Here is a 13,744-nt window from a genome sequence, read left to right as displayed (position 1 = left end):
TAATACAAATTCTTGAGTTGAGATATAACACTGAAGATAAATATATTTAAGATATAACGTTACCCATTTGAATCTGGATTTTGTATCGTGTGTAATTCAGTGACCAACCAGGGCTTTTGTTCAAGCTCTTTCTACTGTAATCCAAAGAATTAGGATACATGTGCACATGCCCAAAAAATGTAAATTATGGGAAGATTTAGTTACTTTTGTGTATTTTTATTCGAACATGCAAGTAAAAAAAAATGTGTTGCTTGAATGTACATGTGAATCTATAGAACAGCACCTGAAGGTTTGCATCAGATTTCAAATGTCATTGTTTACCAACAAATACATCTATGGACATGAGTTCTTTAGAGATTCATTAAATTTGTGTAATCAATGTGTGTATCATTGTTAGCTGCTGTGTATAAGAAACTTTGCTTTAGAATAAAAAATATACTGCACTTGCATGTCCCCAGTGGCAGACTTACCAATAGGCAACTCAGGCTGTTGCCTGGGGCCTCACATCATCAGGGGCCTTGTAAACTTGTCATAATTCTGTTTAATAATACATCAATTCTCTTACCTTGCCTTTCTGCACATGAGAAACCTCTGATGATGGCAATTTAGCGGTAGTGACAAATTGAGCGTTTTCAGTTTTTATCCTGCGAATTTGGCTCTAGATTTTGAATAGTTGGAGCTATAAGCTATTATTATAACCCGTGCCTGAAAGCCAAGACTCTCAGGAACGTGTACCTATCTTCTGTTTCGCTCTACAACACTCACAAATGGTGCCGGACACGTTAGGAGGGACTGTGAAAAAAACGCAATTGAAAACAATGAAGATATTTTATTCTACACACAATTATTTCCTGATTATCTTCCCTGATGTTTTATTGAACTTTCCAATACCTTTCTGATGCATTTCACTCACTTTTGATGCAAGTTATTTGACCATTTCTTAGCCTTGTGAATGTATAAACATGGTTGCATTTTTTTCTGTTCTACTGTATGGCCGGCCCTACCAGAAAGCGACCGCTTAGGGCCTTGCATCCATTCGGGAACCCCCCCCACCAAAATAAATATAGAGTTTAGTAACTCAGTCGGGTCTCAACTTACTGTTTTGAGTTAGAATAGAATACACAAGGTGCAATTTCAAAATGTGGCAGTGCATCATCAGTTATGTCTGTCACTGTCTGGATTTACACAGCCAGCACAATTATGATCTTTTTTTACACTACTTGGTCTTTTGACCAATCAGATCAGCGGAAAAAGATCTGATGTGATTTGGTCAAAAGACCAATTAGTGGAAAAAAAATATCAGAATTGGGCTGCCTGCCTAAACGCAGCCTGAGAGTCACTCAATGTCAGCAAAAAAAAATGGATTTCTAGGTAAGTTAGTCTAGCCAGCTATCTAAACCTAATTCCTTAATCATGGCTGAATTTCCAACCGAGCACACGGATCACGTGCCCAGAGGCCCTACCACCAGGGTGCTCCCATTGATTTTGTTCGTTACTCTTACCAGATGTCGTATGAGCATGGCATAAGTCATGGCAAAATGTGTAGAATTGCAGGAAATTTGCTTTAAAACTGCAACATTTTCTCTCCATCCCTTAGCAAAATGTGTAGAATTGCAGGAAATTTGCTTTAAAACAGAAACATTTTCTCTCTGTCCTATTGGAAAAGGTGTAGAATTGCAGTAAATAAGCTTTAAAACTGCAACATTTTCTGAAAATGTTAAATGTTGACTAGAACGTTTAAAAAGGTCATACAATTACAAAAAAAAAGATTAGTCTTGGTCAATATTGAGCCAGCTCCGAACAGCTCTTCTTTCAGCATGATTGTGTTAAATAGACATGGGAGGGAACCTCAGGCTGGTCTCTGCCTGGGGCCTCCAAATCATTAAGAACGCCCCTGCATGGCCCTTAGCTATGTGTAAAATTCACACATTACCTTGCATATGTCTTTGTTGCACCATTCAGGATTATTGTAAGGAAAATATAGAAACGCTATTGATAATCGATTCTTGATATTGGGCACTTAAACTACAGTGCTTTCAGAAAGTATTCGCACCCCTTGACTTTTTCTGTCAACGATCTAAACAAAATACTGTAAAAGTGGAAGAAAAAATCAAACATTTGTAAAATGTTTTTTTTTAACCTTTATTTAACTAGGCAAGTCAGTTAAGAACAAATTCTTATTTACATTGACGGCTTACTCTGGCCAAACCCAGAAGACACTGGGCCAGCCCTCGGGACTCCCAATCATGGCTGGATGTGATACAGCCTGGATTTGAACCAGGGACTGCAGTGGCGCCTCTTGCACTGAGATGCAGTGCCTTAGACCGCTGTGCCACTCGGGAATCCTCATTAAATAAGTATTCAACATGTTAGAATCACCTTTAGCAGCAATAACAGCTGTGAGTCTTTCTGGGTATGTCTCTAAGAGCTTCCCACACCTGGAGCTTCCCACACCTGGATCTTTCCACACCTGTATTGTGCAACATTTGCCCATTATTCTTTTCAAAATTCTTCAAGCTCTGTTAAATTGGTTGTTGATCATTGCTAGGCAACCATTTTTAGGTATTGCCATAGATTTTCAAGCATATTTTAAGTCACAACTGTAACTTGGCCACTCAGGAACATTCACTGTCTTCTTGGTAAGCAACTCATCTCCCAGTGTCTGGTGGAAAGCAGACAACCAGGATTTGCTCTAGGATTTTGCCTGTGCTTAGCTCCATTCTGTTTATTTTTTTAATCCCAAAAAACTCAGCAGTCCTTAACGATTACAAGCATAAACATAACATGATGCAGCCGCCACTATGCTTGACAGAGTGGTACTCAAGAATGTGTTGTATTGGATTTGCCCCAAACATAACACTTTGTATTCAGGACAAAAAGCTACTTTGCCACATTTTTAGCAATATTAGGTTCGTGCTTTGTTGCAAACAGGATGTATGTTTTGGAATATTTTTTATTGTGTACAGACTTCCTTCTCACTGTGTCATTTAGGTTAGTATTGTGGAATAACTACAATGTTGTTGATCCATCCTCCGTTTTCTCCTATCACAGCAATTAAACTCTGTAACTGTTTTAAGGTCACCATTGGCCTAATGGTGAAATCACTAAGCAGTTTCCTTCCTCTCTGTCAACTGAGTTAGGAAAGATGCCTGGATCTTTGAAGTGACTGGGTGTATTGATATACCATCCAAAGTGTAATTAATACCTTCCCCATGCTCAAAGGGATATTCAATGTCTGCTTTAAAAAAAATGTTTACCCATCCACCAATAGGTGCCCTTCTTTGCGAGGCATTGGAAAACCTCCCTGGTCTTTGGTTGAATCTGTGCTCGACTGAGGGACCTTACAGATGTATGTGTGGGGTACAGAGATGAGGTAGTCATTCAAAAATAATATTAAACACTATTATTGCACACAGAGGGAGTCAATGCAACTTATTCTGTGACTTGTTAAGCAAATGTTTACTCTCCAAAAACAAAGGGGTTGAATACTTATTGACTCGACTTTTCAGCTTTTCATTTTTTATTAATTTTAAACCTTTCGAAAAACATATTTTCACTTTGACATGATGGTGTATTGTGTGTAGGCCAGTGACACAAATATTAGTTTAATAAATTTTAAACTCAGGCTGTAACACAACAAAATGTGGAAAAAAGTCAAGGGGTGTGAATACTTTCTGAAGGCACTGTATGTAAATTGGTGAAATGTAATTTGCTCAAGGCCAAATAAACTAAATGTTTGGCTACCCCCTTTTTGTGGGTATTTTTTGCAGTGGTGTAAAGTACTTAAGTTATACTTTAAAGTATTTTTTTACTTAAGTCGTTTTTTTGAATATCTGTACTTTACTATTTATATTTTTGACAAATGTTACTTTTACTTCACTACATTCCTTAAGAAAACGGTGTACTCTTTACTCCATACATTTTCCCTGACGCCCAAAAGTACTCGTTACATTTTAAATGCTAAGCAGCACAGGAAAATGGTCCAATTCACACACTTATCAAGAGAACATCCCTTGTCATCCCCATTGCCTCTGATCTGACAGACTCACTAAACATAAACGCTTTATTTTTTAAATGATGCCTGAGTGTTGGAGTGTGCCCCTGGCTATCCATAAATAAATAAATAAATACAAGAGATTTGTGCCGTCTGGTTGGCTTGAGATAAGGAATAAGAAATGATTCATACTTTTACTTTTAACATATTTTAGCAATTATATTTACTTTTGATACTTAAGTATATTTAAAACCAAATACCTTTAGACTTTTACTCAAGTAGTATTTTACTGGGTGACTTTCACTTTTACTTGAGTCATTTTCTATTAAGGTATCTTTACTTTTACTCAAGTATGATATTTTAGTACTTTTTCCACCACTGATTTTGTGTTCCTTTGCATGAATGAAGTGCGCTCATAACTGTGCTCTACTCTATTTGATATTTTTCTGTGTCATCCTCATTTATTCGCATTAATACCAATTAGCTTTTACAAACTTGAAATATCGCACCGTTTTTCATGTTTCCTCAAACGGTCTATTGGGGAACGTTGAAATCAGAGGGCCTGGGCCTACTCATCATTGAACCGGCGGCACGTTGTAATATTTTCAGGCGTCAGCCGTCTACGTGGCTGGCTGACGCATTTTGCTCTTTTTCCGAAATTCCAAGGAGCGTTTAAGTGGTCGATTCCTTTACGGGATATGTAGACTTTCGTCTATGCTTTGGCAAGTAGCATGCTTTTAAGGTTTATTTGATTATCTGAAATACCTAAATTATATTCACATTTGAACTAATACATTTAACTTGAAATTTGGATGGAGTTTTTTGCGCTAGTCTGCTGCAAAACTTCTAGAGCTGTGGGCCATTGTCGCTTGCAGTCGCAGCTGCTACTTTGAATCAATTCCTTTTCAAGTAGGCAAAAGGAAGCTAAACTTTGTTGCAGGCTACAAAAATGCCAAGTAATGAAGTGAAGCAAAGGAAGAAGACCACGGCTCAGAAACAAAATTACGAACCGGTTGAAACATCAAAGTACACTTCCGAAAATGAAGCAAAAGCTACCGAAGGAAATAGCTTGGCTGAACGTAAAAGCTCCTGGCCGTCCTCCCTGGATGTGAAAACGATAACTTGTCTACTGTCACTGATAGTTTGCATAGTGCTTACATGGTAAGTAAAAGTATGCCTATTTATTTGCATAAGGCAAATATTTACTTATAAAGGCCCGTGTGCTTATGGATAATTTCTATTTACTTCCATCTCGGCCAAACAAGAGGAAATTAATAATTTTATGTTTGAGTTGGCCTATTCATGACGTTATTTTCCCCCATACATTACAGGTTTGTATTGCAGCAGAATGCAAGATTCTTCGACGTGGAAGAAAAGTACAAACTACTGTCTGGGAAGACTGCAAGTCTCCTTGAAATGGAGGAGGAAGTCATCAAGGTGTCCAAGAAGGTATGTTTTGTTTCTATTGGAACTGTCTACCCATCTCTCTCCCATGAAGAACAGGACACAAAAACATTATGCAGAGAAGTCTATGCTTTGTTATGTGTGTATTGGTACTGTCATTGTCTTGCTTGTCACATAATGTAGGCCCCTCCCCCATATCATTTAGCCCCTGCAGACATGTCTACATTATTCATGTATTTATTGCTGCAGTTATTCTTGCATCTTGGATTGTATAGCCTATCCAGTTGAATTGAATTCTGTGATCAAATCACATTGTCTTCCTTAGAATTGCTATACACATCTTTTGACTGAATGTGTGCATGGATTTGTAATTGTATGATTGTATTGAGTGTGAGAGAGAATACTGAGGATCCCAGAGCCCCCCCCAGAAACAGCCCTCCCTGATTTGTGTTGCGGCTGCAGCTCGCCGCCTCTGAGGACAACCTGCAGGGGGCTCTCTCCACCTTCTCCCTGGCCACGCGCCTCGAACGTGACCTCTCNACCTGCAGGGGGCTCTCTCCACCTTCTCCCTGGCCACGCGCCTCGAACGTGACCTCTCCTCGCTCCATGCCGTCGTCKTGGCGATGCAGGARGACGAGAACTCRGCCTCTCGCGATCTKCAGACAGTCAACYCCCGCTTCRTGAACGTGACTGAGACGTGGCAGACGGGCCTGGCCTCGGTGACCTCRGACCTGGSCTCTCTGAAGACYGAGTCACGTGAGGCGCACGCCGGCGCCACGGACCGGGTGAACGAGGCCGAGCAGAGGGCCCGGGCGCTGGACGAGAGGCTGGAGGAGCTGGAGGACAGCACCCGGCGGAACACACGCGCCATGGGCCGCACCGAGGACGAGGATGCCAAGCGGGCCCAGGACCAGCTGGACTGGAACACCAAGCAGCTCCACAAACTGGAGGACCAAGTTCGGAGCCTGCTCCGAGTAGATACCGAGTTAGTCGCCCAGCTAGAGGAGCACATCCCCCGGGCCCAGCAGTGCGAGGCACACCTCCCGGATGTGGAGGAGGCAGTGCGATCCATTCTGAGGCTGGGGGGGGACCTGGGGGCGGCGGAGCGAAGGCTAGAGGAGCTCACCCTGCAGGTGTTTGGGACGGAGGACAGCATGCTTAAAGCCCTGACGGAGATCCTGGACATCAAGCAGGCTCTGGACGCCCTCCAGGCCCACAACAGCATCCTCAAGATGAGGAATGAGTTGGCCGTTGTCAAGGAGACGCTGGGACAGCTCAGCAGGGGGGAGGAGCAACAGGACAACCAGGATAATTCTGGGACTCCGGATAGGGAAGGGGAGAGGGAGGGGTGAAAGGTCAAGGACCCAGAGTAGGATGAGCCACCCCAGCCGGTGCATAATGATGACCTCAGTGTGTGATGTCAATTTTAAACCATGGGAAGGAGTGGTCCTGTTATTCCATTTGTTTTAAAACTGCTGTTAAATCCTCACATAGTTAAACCATTGCTACGTTTTGTGATTTGTGCATTTTAACTTGCTATTGCTAAAGTTTAGCGATACGTTTCATCAATAGGTTTTAAGTTCTTGTCTCACAAACATACTACTATCTCATATGGGCACCAATCAATGTTATCTGCACTGGCTGCTGAAAGTCAGCAACTGAATGTAGCGTTTGCACCCAAACACTGCTCCTGTAATCTGTAAAGAATATTATTGTTGCCTTGTAAGTGTCTGAAAGGAGAACAATTGTGACCGGTACTCCAATATCATCAGGTACTCAAATGTTGAGTTTGTATACATTTTTTTATACACATTTTATATTCGAATGAGTTTGACAGTTATGCCAGTATTGCATTTCTAATAAATGTGCCTTATTAGTGTTTCTCTGAATCTTTTAAATGTTTAAATTTGGTTAAATCTGTTGTTAAAAAATAAATTAAAAAAAGGCTTCTCCTAGCTTGCATCTCTAGTAAATTAAAAGCAGTCTCAAATATCTTGGTGTTGTTACCCATTTATTTGCTGTATTTATTTTCACTAAACATCAGCTTTCTGTGTAACTTATGGACAGTCTCCCTGCATGTTTTTCAATGAATCCTATCTACCGGTCTATGACTGCATGATCTAGCTGCTCAGTTTTTTCCTATGTAAAGCTCTTTTCTAAAATGGCCGCCCTGTTCTGTCTTTCCACCTGTTTCCTGGCGCAGTGCGAGGGTGTCCAGAGCCTGTTGGAGCATCTAGAGAGGCAGCCTGGTGGTCTCCTGCCCAACTTGGAGGCCCTGGAACGGGATGTAAGCCAGCTGAAGGACTGGGCATCCGGCCTAACGGAGAAACGCGGCCTGCTCCAGGACAGCGTGGCAGCACTGACCGAGGCTGTGGGACAAATCGAGGGACGGACCTCTGCCATCAATAAGGATGTCAACACTAAGGTTTGGCAGCGGCCTATGCTTTACTATGCTTTCTTTAAAAAAAAATGTAGTTAAGCCATCTAGATGCTCTAACTACTTTGGTAACCAGGATGTAATAACTCAGGCAATTACACAGGAACTGGAGATAAGATTCCTGAAACAATCACTGTATTGTAATAAACTGGAAATAGTATGTTTTAAAGTAGTTACATAGTACAGTACTATGTAGTTACATGTAATAACACCAAGAACTTTATATTCCAAGTACGTAAAGGTTGAAGTCTCTCAAAACCAGAGGCAACTTGTTGAACAGAATCGTAGCATTAGAATAGAAAGACAGTTAATGTAAAGCTTTGCCCATGAATCATCTTCCTCCTCTCCTCTTCCTCCATCTCCTAGGTGGCGTCGGTGCGGACAGACGTGCGTCGGATGGATGGGCTCCGGTCGGAGGTGGAGTCTCTCCTGGAGAAGGTACGGGAGCTGGAGGAGAGGGCCGCCCAGGCTGAACGCAGCATGGTCAAACGTATCGGCGACCTGCTGGCCGGCAGCATCGACCGCATCCAGGGCCTCAAGGGCGCCACGGAGCGCAACGCACAAGCCCTGGAGCAGCTCAAACGCCGCCTACCTGAGCTGTTCGCCAACGACCGGCAGATCTCGGAGCGCCTGAGGGAGCTGGAAAGCGGCCGCGCCCGATTGGTCCGCACGGTGACCTTTGCCGGCGACCTCAAGCCCAAGGTGGCGGCCATCAAGCGGGACTTCGGGGCGCTGGCTCCGCAGGTGGATGAGCTGACCCTGAGGATCGGCCGTCTGGCCGAGGATCTGACCAGGAGGGAGGAGGACATCGCAGAGCTACGGCAGACGTTCGCTAACCTCAGCGCTGTGGAGGATGACCTAGGAGTTGTGACACAGCAGTTGAGTCAGATAGTTGAGCCTGAGATGCCCGTAGTGGGAGGAGAGATGCTTCTGCAGAAAGTCAACGTGAGTGAAGCKCTCCCTCAGACACTGGAAGGAGAGCTGTGAAGGAGTGCTTTTCTATGTGCTATAGATCTACAGAGTAAATGGCAAACTTTCAGCTTGTCACCAATCATTCCCTTACAATAACTTGCACATTTTTGAAAATCTGAAAACAGAATTTGCTGATCTTTCTGTACACCCATGGTCGACCCCACCTAGTCTTTACAATAGGTACTTCTGGATTCCTCCCCAGAGATCTTGATTAATGTAAGTAATATGGTGGAACCCACAGAAGAACAGGTTACTCCCCCTATAATGTACATTCCAGTATACTTTCCATTGACTGTATACCTATACATATCTTTAGGGGGTGTAGAGGTAAGTCCTAGGGGTTAGGTTGAGACTAACTGGGCCTTTTGTCTAGAATGCTGACTAACGTATGTTGCTTTACAAATTGTATCCTTGAATGAACCTGTCCTATGAGTAGGTTGGCATTTATTGCGATGAATCTTGAGCTGAGCAATTTCCACTAGAAGGGCCAGTGGCAAAGTCCAAAATTCGCTATATAGCGTCAAAAGTCATGAAAACAAAAATGTGCTTGTTGGTCTTAATTTAAGTTTAGGGTTAGGGATAAGGTTAGCAGTGTGGTTTAGGTTAGGTTTAAAATCAGATTTTATGGCTGTGCCAGCTAGTGGCTACCCTGCAGAGCTGCCTCCAGTACATGAGTCATCCCAATAAATGCCAACCTGTGTCCTAGGAGGCTGGAATGTTATTTTTTGAGAAAGATGGCATCAATCATGGTGACAGAGGTCTTGCTGGTCCACAGTTTTGGAATGTGAGCAGTCTCTTGAACAGTTTCCCCCTTATCAGTTGTCAGTCTGGCCAGTGGTGGGGTTGTAACAACACTGCTTGACCCCTGTGTGACCTGCACACGGGTATGTATTCTCAGGCTAAGGGGCCTGTTCAGGAGGAATGTTATGCTACAATATGATTCTGTACAATAGGGAATGATGATGTCAGCGCTATACATTCTACCTGCAATGTTCTCTATAGTTCACAGTGCTGAATACATGCCCTGGGGTTCCACATGGCTAGCTAGTCCTGCTAGTTTTTACATATCTCTGCCATCAATCAAATCGAAATGAGTCTGTGGTTTAAAGGTATAGGGACCTAAAATAGAATACTGAACGCTGCAGCCCGCAAGGCAATGGAGCTTTGCCTGTGTTTACACCAGGGTGTGCAATCTGTCACCAGGAGTTTATTCAATGGGGCTGACTGCAGAGCAATGCAGGTAGAAATGTGTGACATAGAGCTGTGATTCATGTCAGAGAGTTGTTTCTGTTCTGTGTTTAACATTTTAATCTGCAAAATTGCTGACATTGCACTCCTTTGAAAAAAAAACTTGGGCTCATTCAGTGGGTTACCGTATGTTCTGATAGAAATATGTTGTGTAGAACAGACATGACGATCATGTTTGATAGGGAAGCATGCCAATCTATTGATTGCATTTCTATGGCTACGCCGCTGAGTAAGCCTCCAGGTGTTTTACAGGAAATGTACGTCTGAAGGAGGAAGTATGTATCGGAGCTGAACAATGAGCTGACGACCTCACAGCCAATCACCAAAGGCCAATCACAACTTGTTTAATATGCACATTGGCATGTCATCTCTAAAGATAGAGTTGAATCTACACATACCTGGAATTGCTCAACGACAACCAGACATTAGGACGCAGATTGCAGCTGGTCTTTGGGTAAAGAGTGTGGACACCATACCGTTTTAACTAAAGCTAATTACATGTACAGATCACACCACATGTATTTACTGTAGCCATTCCTTTAAACTGTCACAACCCAATTGTAGTGGGGTTAGGACAATGCAGAGATCGTGTTTTAAAGCCTTGGATATATTGTTCTTCGTTTGAGGGATGTGCTTAATAAATTGTCAATTTGAAGTTTGTGTTTACTCTGTGTTCCCTATACATGATTATGCATTTCCTTGTACATGTTGAGGCAATGGCACCTGTTGAATGGAAGGTTTGTGTGTGAGTGTGAGGACTCAAATCAGGTTATAAGTGGCCTATCAGGAAATGATTGAATTAGCCTCAAGCAATCTCCTTCCCTCTTCAGATGGAAAGTAATTACTTTCAATAAATTCTCACTTGACTGTCCCAGCAGTATTTCCTAATTAAATATTCCAATAAGCTTTTTATGAAGCATCACAGACTGTATTAAGTTCACTTATATACTCAGTCTGAAGCGCCAGGTTATATGTCAAATGGCATCCCATTCCCTATATACAGTGAGCTCCATTAGTATTGGGACAGTGGCATTGTTGTTTTTTTGGCTCTGTACTCCTGCACTTTGGATTTGAAATGGTATAAAGTGCAGACTGTCAGCTTTAATTTGAGGGTATTTTCACCCGTATTGGGTGAACCGTTTTGAAATTACAGCACTTTTTGTTCATAGCCCCCACATACTCCCCCCATTTTAGGGGACCAAAAGTATTGGGACAAATTCACTTATGTGTATTAAAGTAGTCAAAAGTTTAGTATTTGATCCCATATTCATAGCACACAATGACTACATAAACTTGTCTCTTATACACATCTAGATGTGTATAAGAGACAGGGGTTAGTATTTGATCCCATATTCATAGCACACAATGACTACATAAACTATGTGACTACAAATTTATTGGATGCAATTGCTGTTTGTTTTGGTTGTCAGATTATTTCGTGCCCAATAAAAATGAATGTATGCTACCATGATTACGGATAGTCCTGAATGAATCGTGAATAATGATGAGTGAGAAAGTTAGAGCCACAAATATCATACTCCCCAAAAATTCCTACCTCTCACCGTTACAATAACAGTACTATGTACAAAAAGTGCTGTAATTTCCAAACTGTTCACTCAATATGGATGAAAATACCCTCAAATTAATGCTGACAGTCTGCACTTTAACCTCATAGTCATTATATCATTTCAAATCCAAAGTGCAGGAGTACAGAGCCAAAACAACAAAAAGTGTCACTGTCCCAAAACTTTTGGAGCTCACTGTAGTACACTACTTTTACTAGAGGCATATGGTCCCTGGTCAAAAGTAGTGCACTATTTAGGGGATAGAGAGCCATTTGGAGCACATCCCTAGAGTGAGCCTTTAAATGAACTGGGAGTGCTTTAACATTGTAGCCTGTATCCTATGAAGGATTTTCTATGATCTTTATCCAATGATCTCCTAGAAACAGACCGATCCACTCACCTTTCACCTCAATACTCACCCCCAGTGAGATTGGTGAAGTGTGGTGGTGTGCAAAAATGGCTACTTTGCATCTGTCACGGAGACGGTTGGAGTGAGTTAGCCCCATACAATGTACGATGAAGATTTTATAATATACATGTAAATCAATTCAAAGCCTTGTCTACACAAACATGTGGTGGCCCAATTTAATTTTTGTAACAAAACACAAATCAGTTAAACATAACACGCTCCTGAACAAGAGCTTATATTGCAAGTTGGGTTTGTGAAACCACGCGTAACATAATCTGACTAAATGAAAAACTCAAATGAGAAAAAATGTAAATAAACAAACAAAAAACTACAGTGCAGTGTTGTATTAAAATTCACAGCAGTCCACGTTTCCCATTTCTCATTGACCCAACCCAGTCTACACCTCCTGAACACTACCCCCCCTCCTCCTCCTCTTCGTCCTACGCTCCCCTTACACCTTCTTGCTCTTCGGCTGGGGATTTGGTCAAGGCCTCCAATGAGCTAATGGTCTTCTGTAGTGACCCCTGTAAGGCTTCGATGGCCTTCTCATGGCTCTCCAGCTTGGCAGCTTTCCCCACCAGGCCATCCACGGTGCTCTTCAGCTTCTCCAGCTCTGGTGGGGGGTGGCTGGTTGACTTGGAGACTTCCCCCAGGGCTTCCAGCTTCTGTTCCAGCCCCTCTATCTGCTGCCCCAGGCTAGAGTCCCTGGAAGCCAGATTGGTCTGAGCGCCACTCAGTGCGACCACGTTGGACTGGAGCTCCCCTAGGCTGCCCTTCAGCTCCTCTAGCTCTCCCTGTAGAGTGGCCCGGGCCTTCTCAGCTGCTGTGCCCTGGGCGGCGAGCGTGCTCTCATGGGAATCGTACTTGGCAAGAAGAGCCTCAAACTTGGAAGTCAGGTCTGTTAGCGACGCCGCCAGGGAGTCTCCGCCCTCCTCCGCCACTTTTAGTCTGACCTCCAGACCGTCGGACCTCTGCTCAGCCCTGGCCGATTCCCCCCGCAGTTCCTTCTCCAGACTGTGTAGAGCTTCGGTGGCCAGCTCCAGGCTGCTTTGCAGGCTCTGGTCCTGATCTGTCAACGCCTGGATGCCTGCCTCTGCCCCCGACACCTGCTGCCGCAGGCTCCCCGCCGTCTCCTGCACCAGCAACCTCACCGCCTCCACTTCCTGCGACATCGAGGCTATTTCCTGGTTACGGGTCTGGAGCTCCGKCCCCACCGCGGCGATCTGCTCCCTCAGCGAATAYGCAGARTCATCGGTGGCCMMCTTAGTGGRGCTGAGCKCGGCGACGGTGTCGACAATGGCYGACAGTTCRTGCCTGATCAGCMCCGGGTCRTCCATGTCYTCCAGACGGYCTTTGAGGTCAGCCAGCTGACTTTGAGTCTCACCCTGGGCCTCGGTGAACTCAGTCACACTGGCCGCGATGGAGGAACTCAACTCAGCCAGGCGCTCCTCCACCGTCTTCTCCAGGGAAGAGAAGTCCCGCTCTCTGGCCTCCTTCACCTCCTTGATACCTTCTGACAGGTCAACCAGCAGTTCYTTCTGGAGCCTCTGAAGAGCCTCCTCRAKCCGCCGTGTCTCCGCCTCGCCCTTCCTCACCGCCCGGCTCCCCACCTCCTGCTCTGCCCGCATGGTGCCCAGTGCCGACTCCAACCCGTCTACAGCGCCCCTCACGTTGTCCACCTACACAACCACAGACAGGGAATCATACACTGAGTG

The 13,744-nt window shown here is 43.8% G+C and overlaps 3 protein-coding genes across 3 annotated transcripts; 2 read left to right on the top strand and 1 right to left on the bottom strand.

Moving 5' to 3' along the window:
- Positions 1 to 4,404: 4,404 nt before the first annotated feature.
- LOC112070834 (inhibitor of nuclear factor kappa-B kinase-interacting protein-like) lies at positions 4,405 to 10,710 on the top strand. Its single transcript, XM_024138285.2, has 4 exons — positions 4,405 to 5,155; positions 5,326 to 5,443; positions 7,602 to 7,823; positions 8,202 to 10,710. Exons 1-4 carry the CDS (start codon positions 4,944 to 4,946, stop codon positions 8,820 to 8,822), a joined length of 1,173 nt encoding a protein of 390 aa, XP_023994053.1. The 5' UTR covers positions 4,405 to 4,943; the 3' UTR covers positions 8,823 to 10,710.
- On the top strand, positions 5,943 to 7,193 carry LOC112070842 (inhibitor of nuclear factor kappa-B kinase-interacting protein-like). Its single transcript, XM_024138297.2, has one exon. The coding sequence runs from the start codon at positions 6,022 to 6,024 to the stop codon at positions 6,748 to 6,750; it is 729 nt and encodes a 242-aa protein (XP_023994065.2). The 5' UTR covers positions 5,943 to 6,021; the 3' UTR covers positions 6,751 to 7,193.
- Positions 10,711 to 12,191: 1,481 nt separating the features above from the next.
- LOC112070843 (cytoskeleton-associated protein 4) lies at positions 12,192 to 13,718 on the bottom strand. Its single transcript, XM_024138298.2, has one exon. It carries the CDS (start codon positions 13,655 to 13,657, stop codon positions 12,470 to 12,472), a length of 1,188 nt encoding a protein of 395 aa, XP_023994066.2. The 5' UTR covers positions 13,658 to 13,718; the 3' UTR covers positions 12,192 to 12,469.
- Between the last annotated feature and the right edge of the window lie 26 nt (positions 13,719 to 13,744).

The sequence above is a fragment of the Salvelinus sp. IW2-2015 genome, unplaced genomic scaffold (assembly GCF_002910315.2).
Source record: "Salvelinus sp. IW2-2015 unplaced genomic scaffold, ASM291031v2 Un_scaffold1438, whole genome shotgun sequence".
NCBI lineage: Eukaryota > Metazoa > Chordata > Actinopteri > Salmoniformes > Salmonidae > Salvelinus > Salvelinus sp. IW2-2015.
Note: the sequence above shows the minus strand (reverse complement) of the source record. Positions and strands in the feature narration are given on the sequence as shown.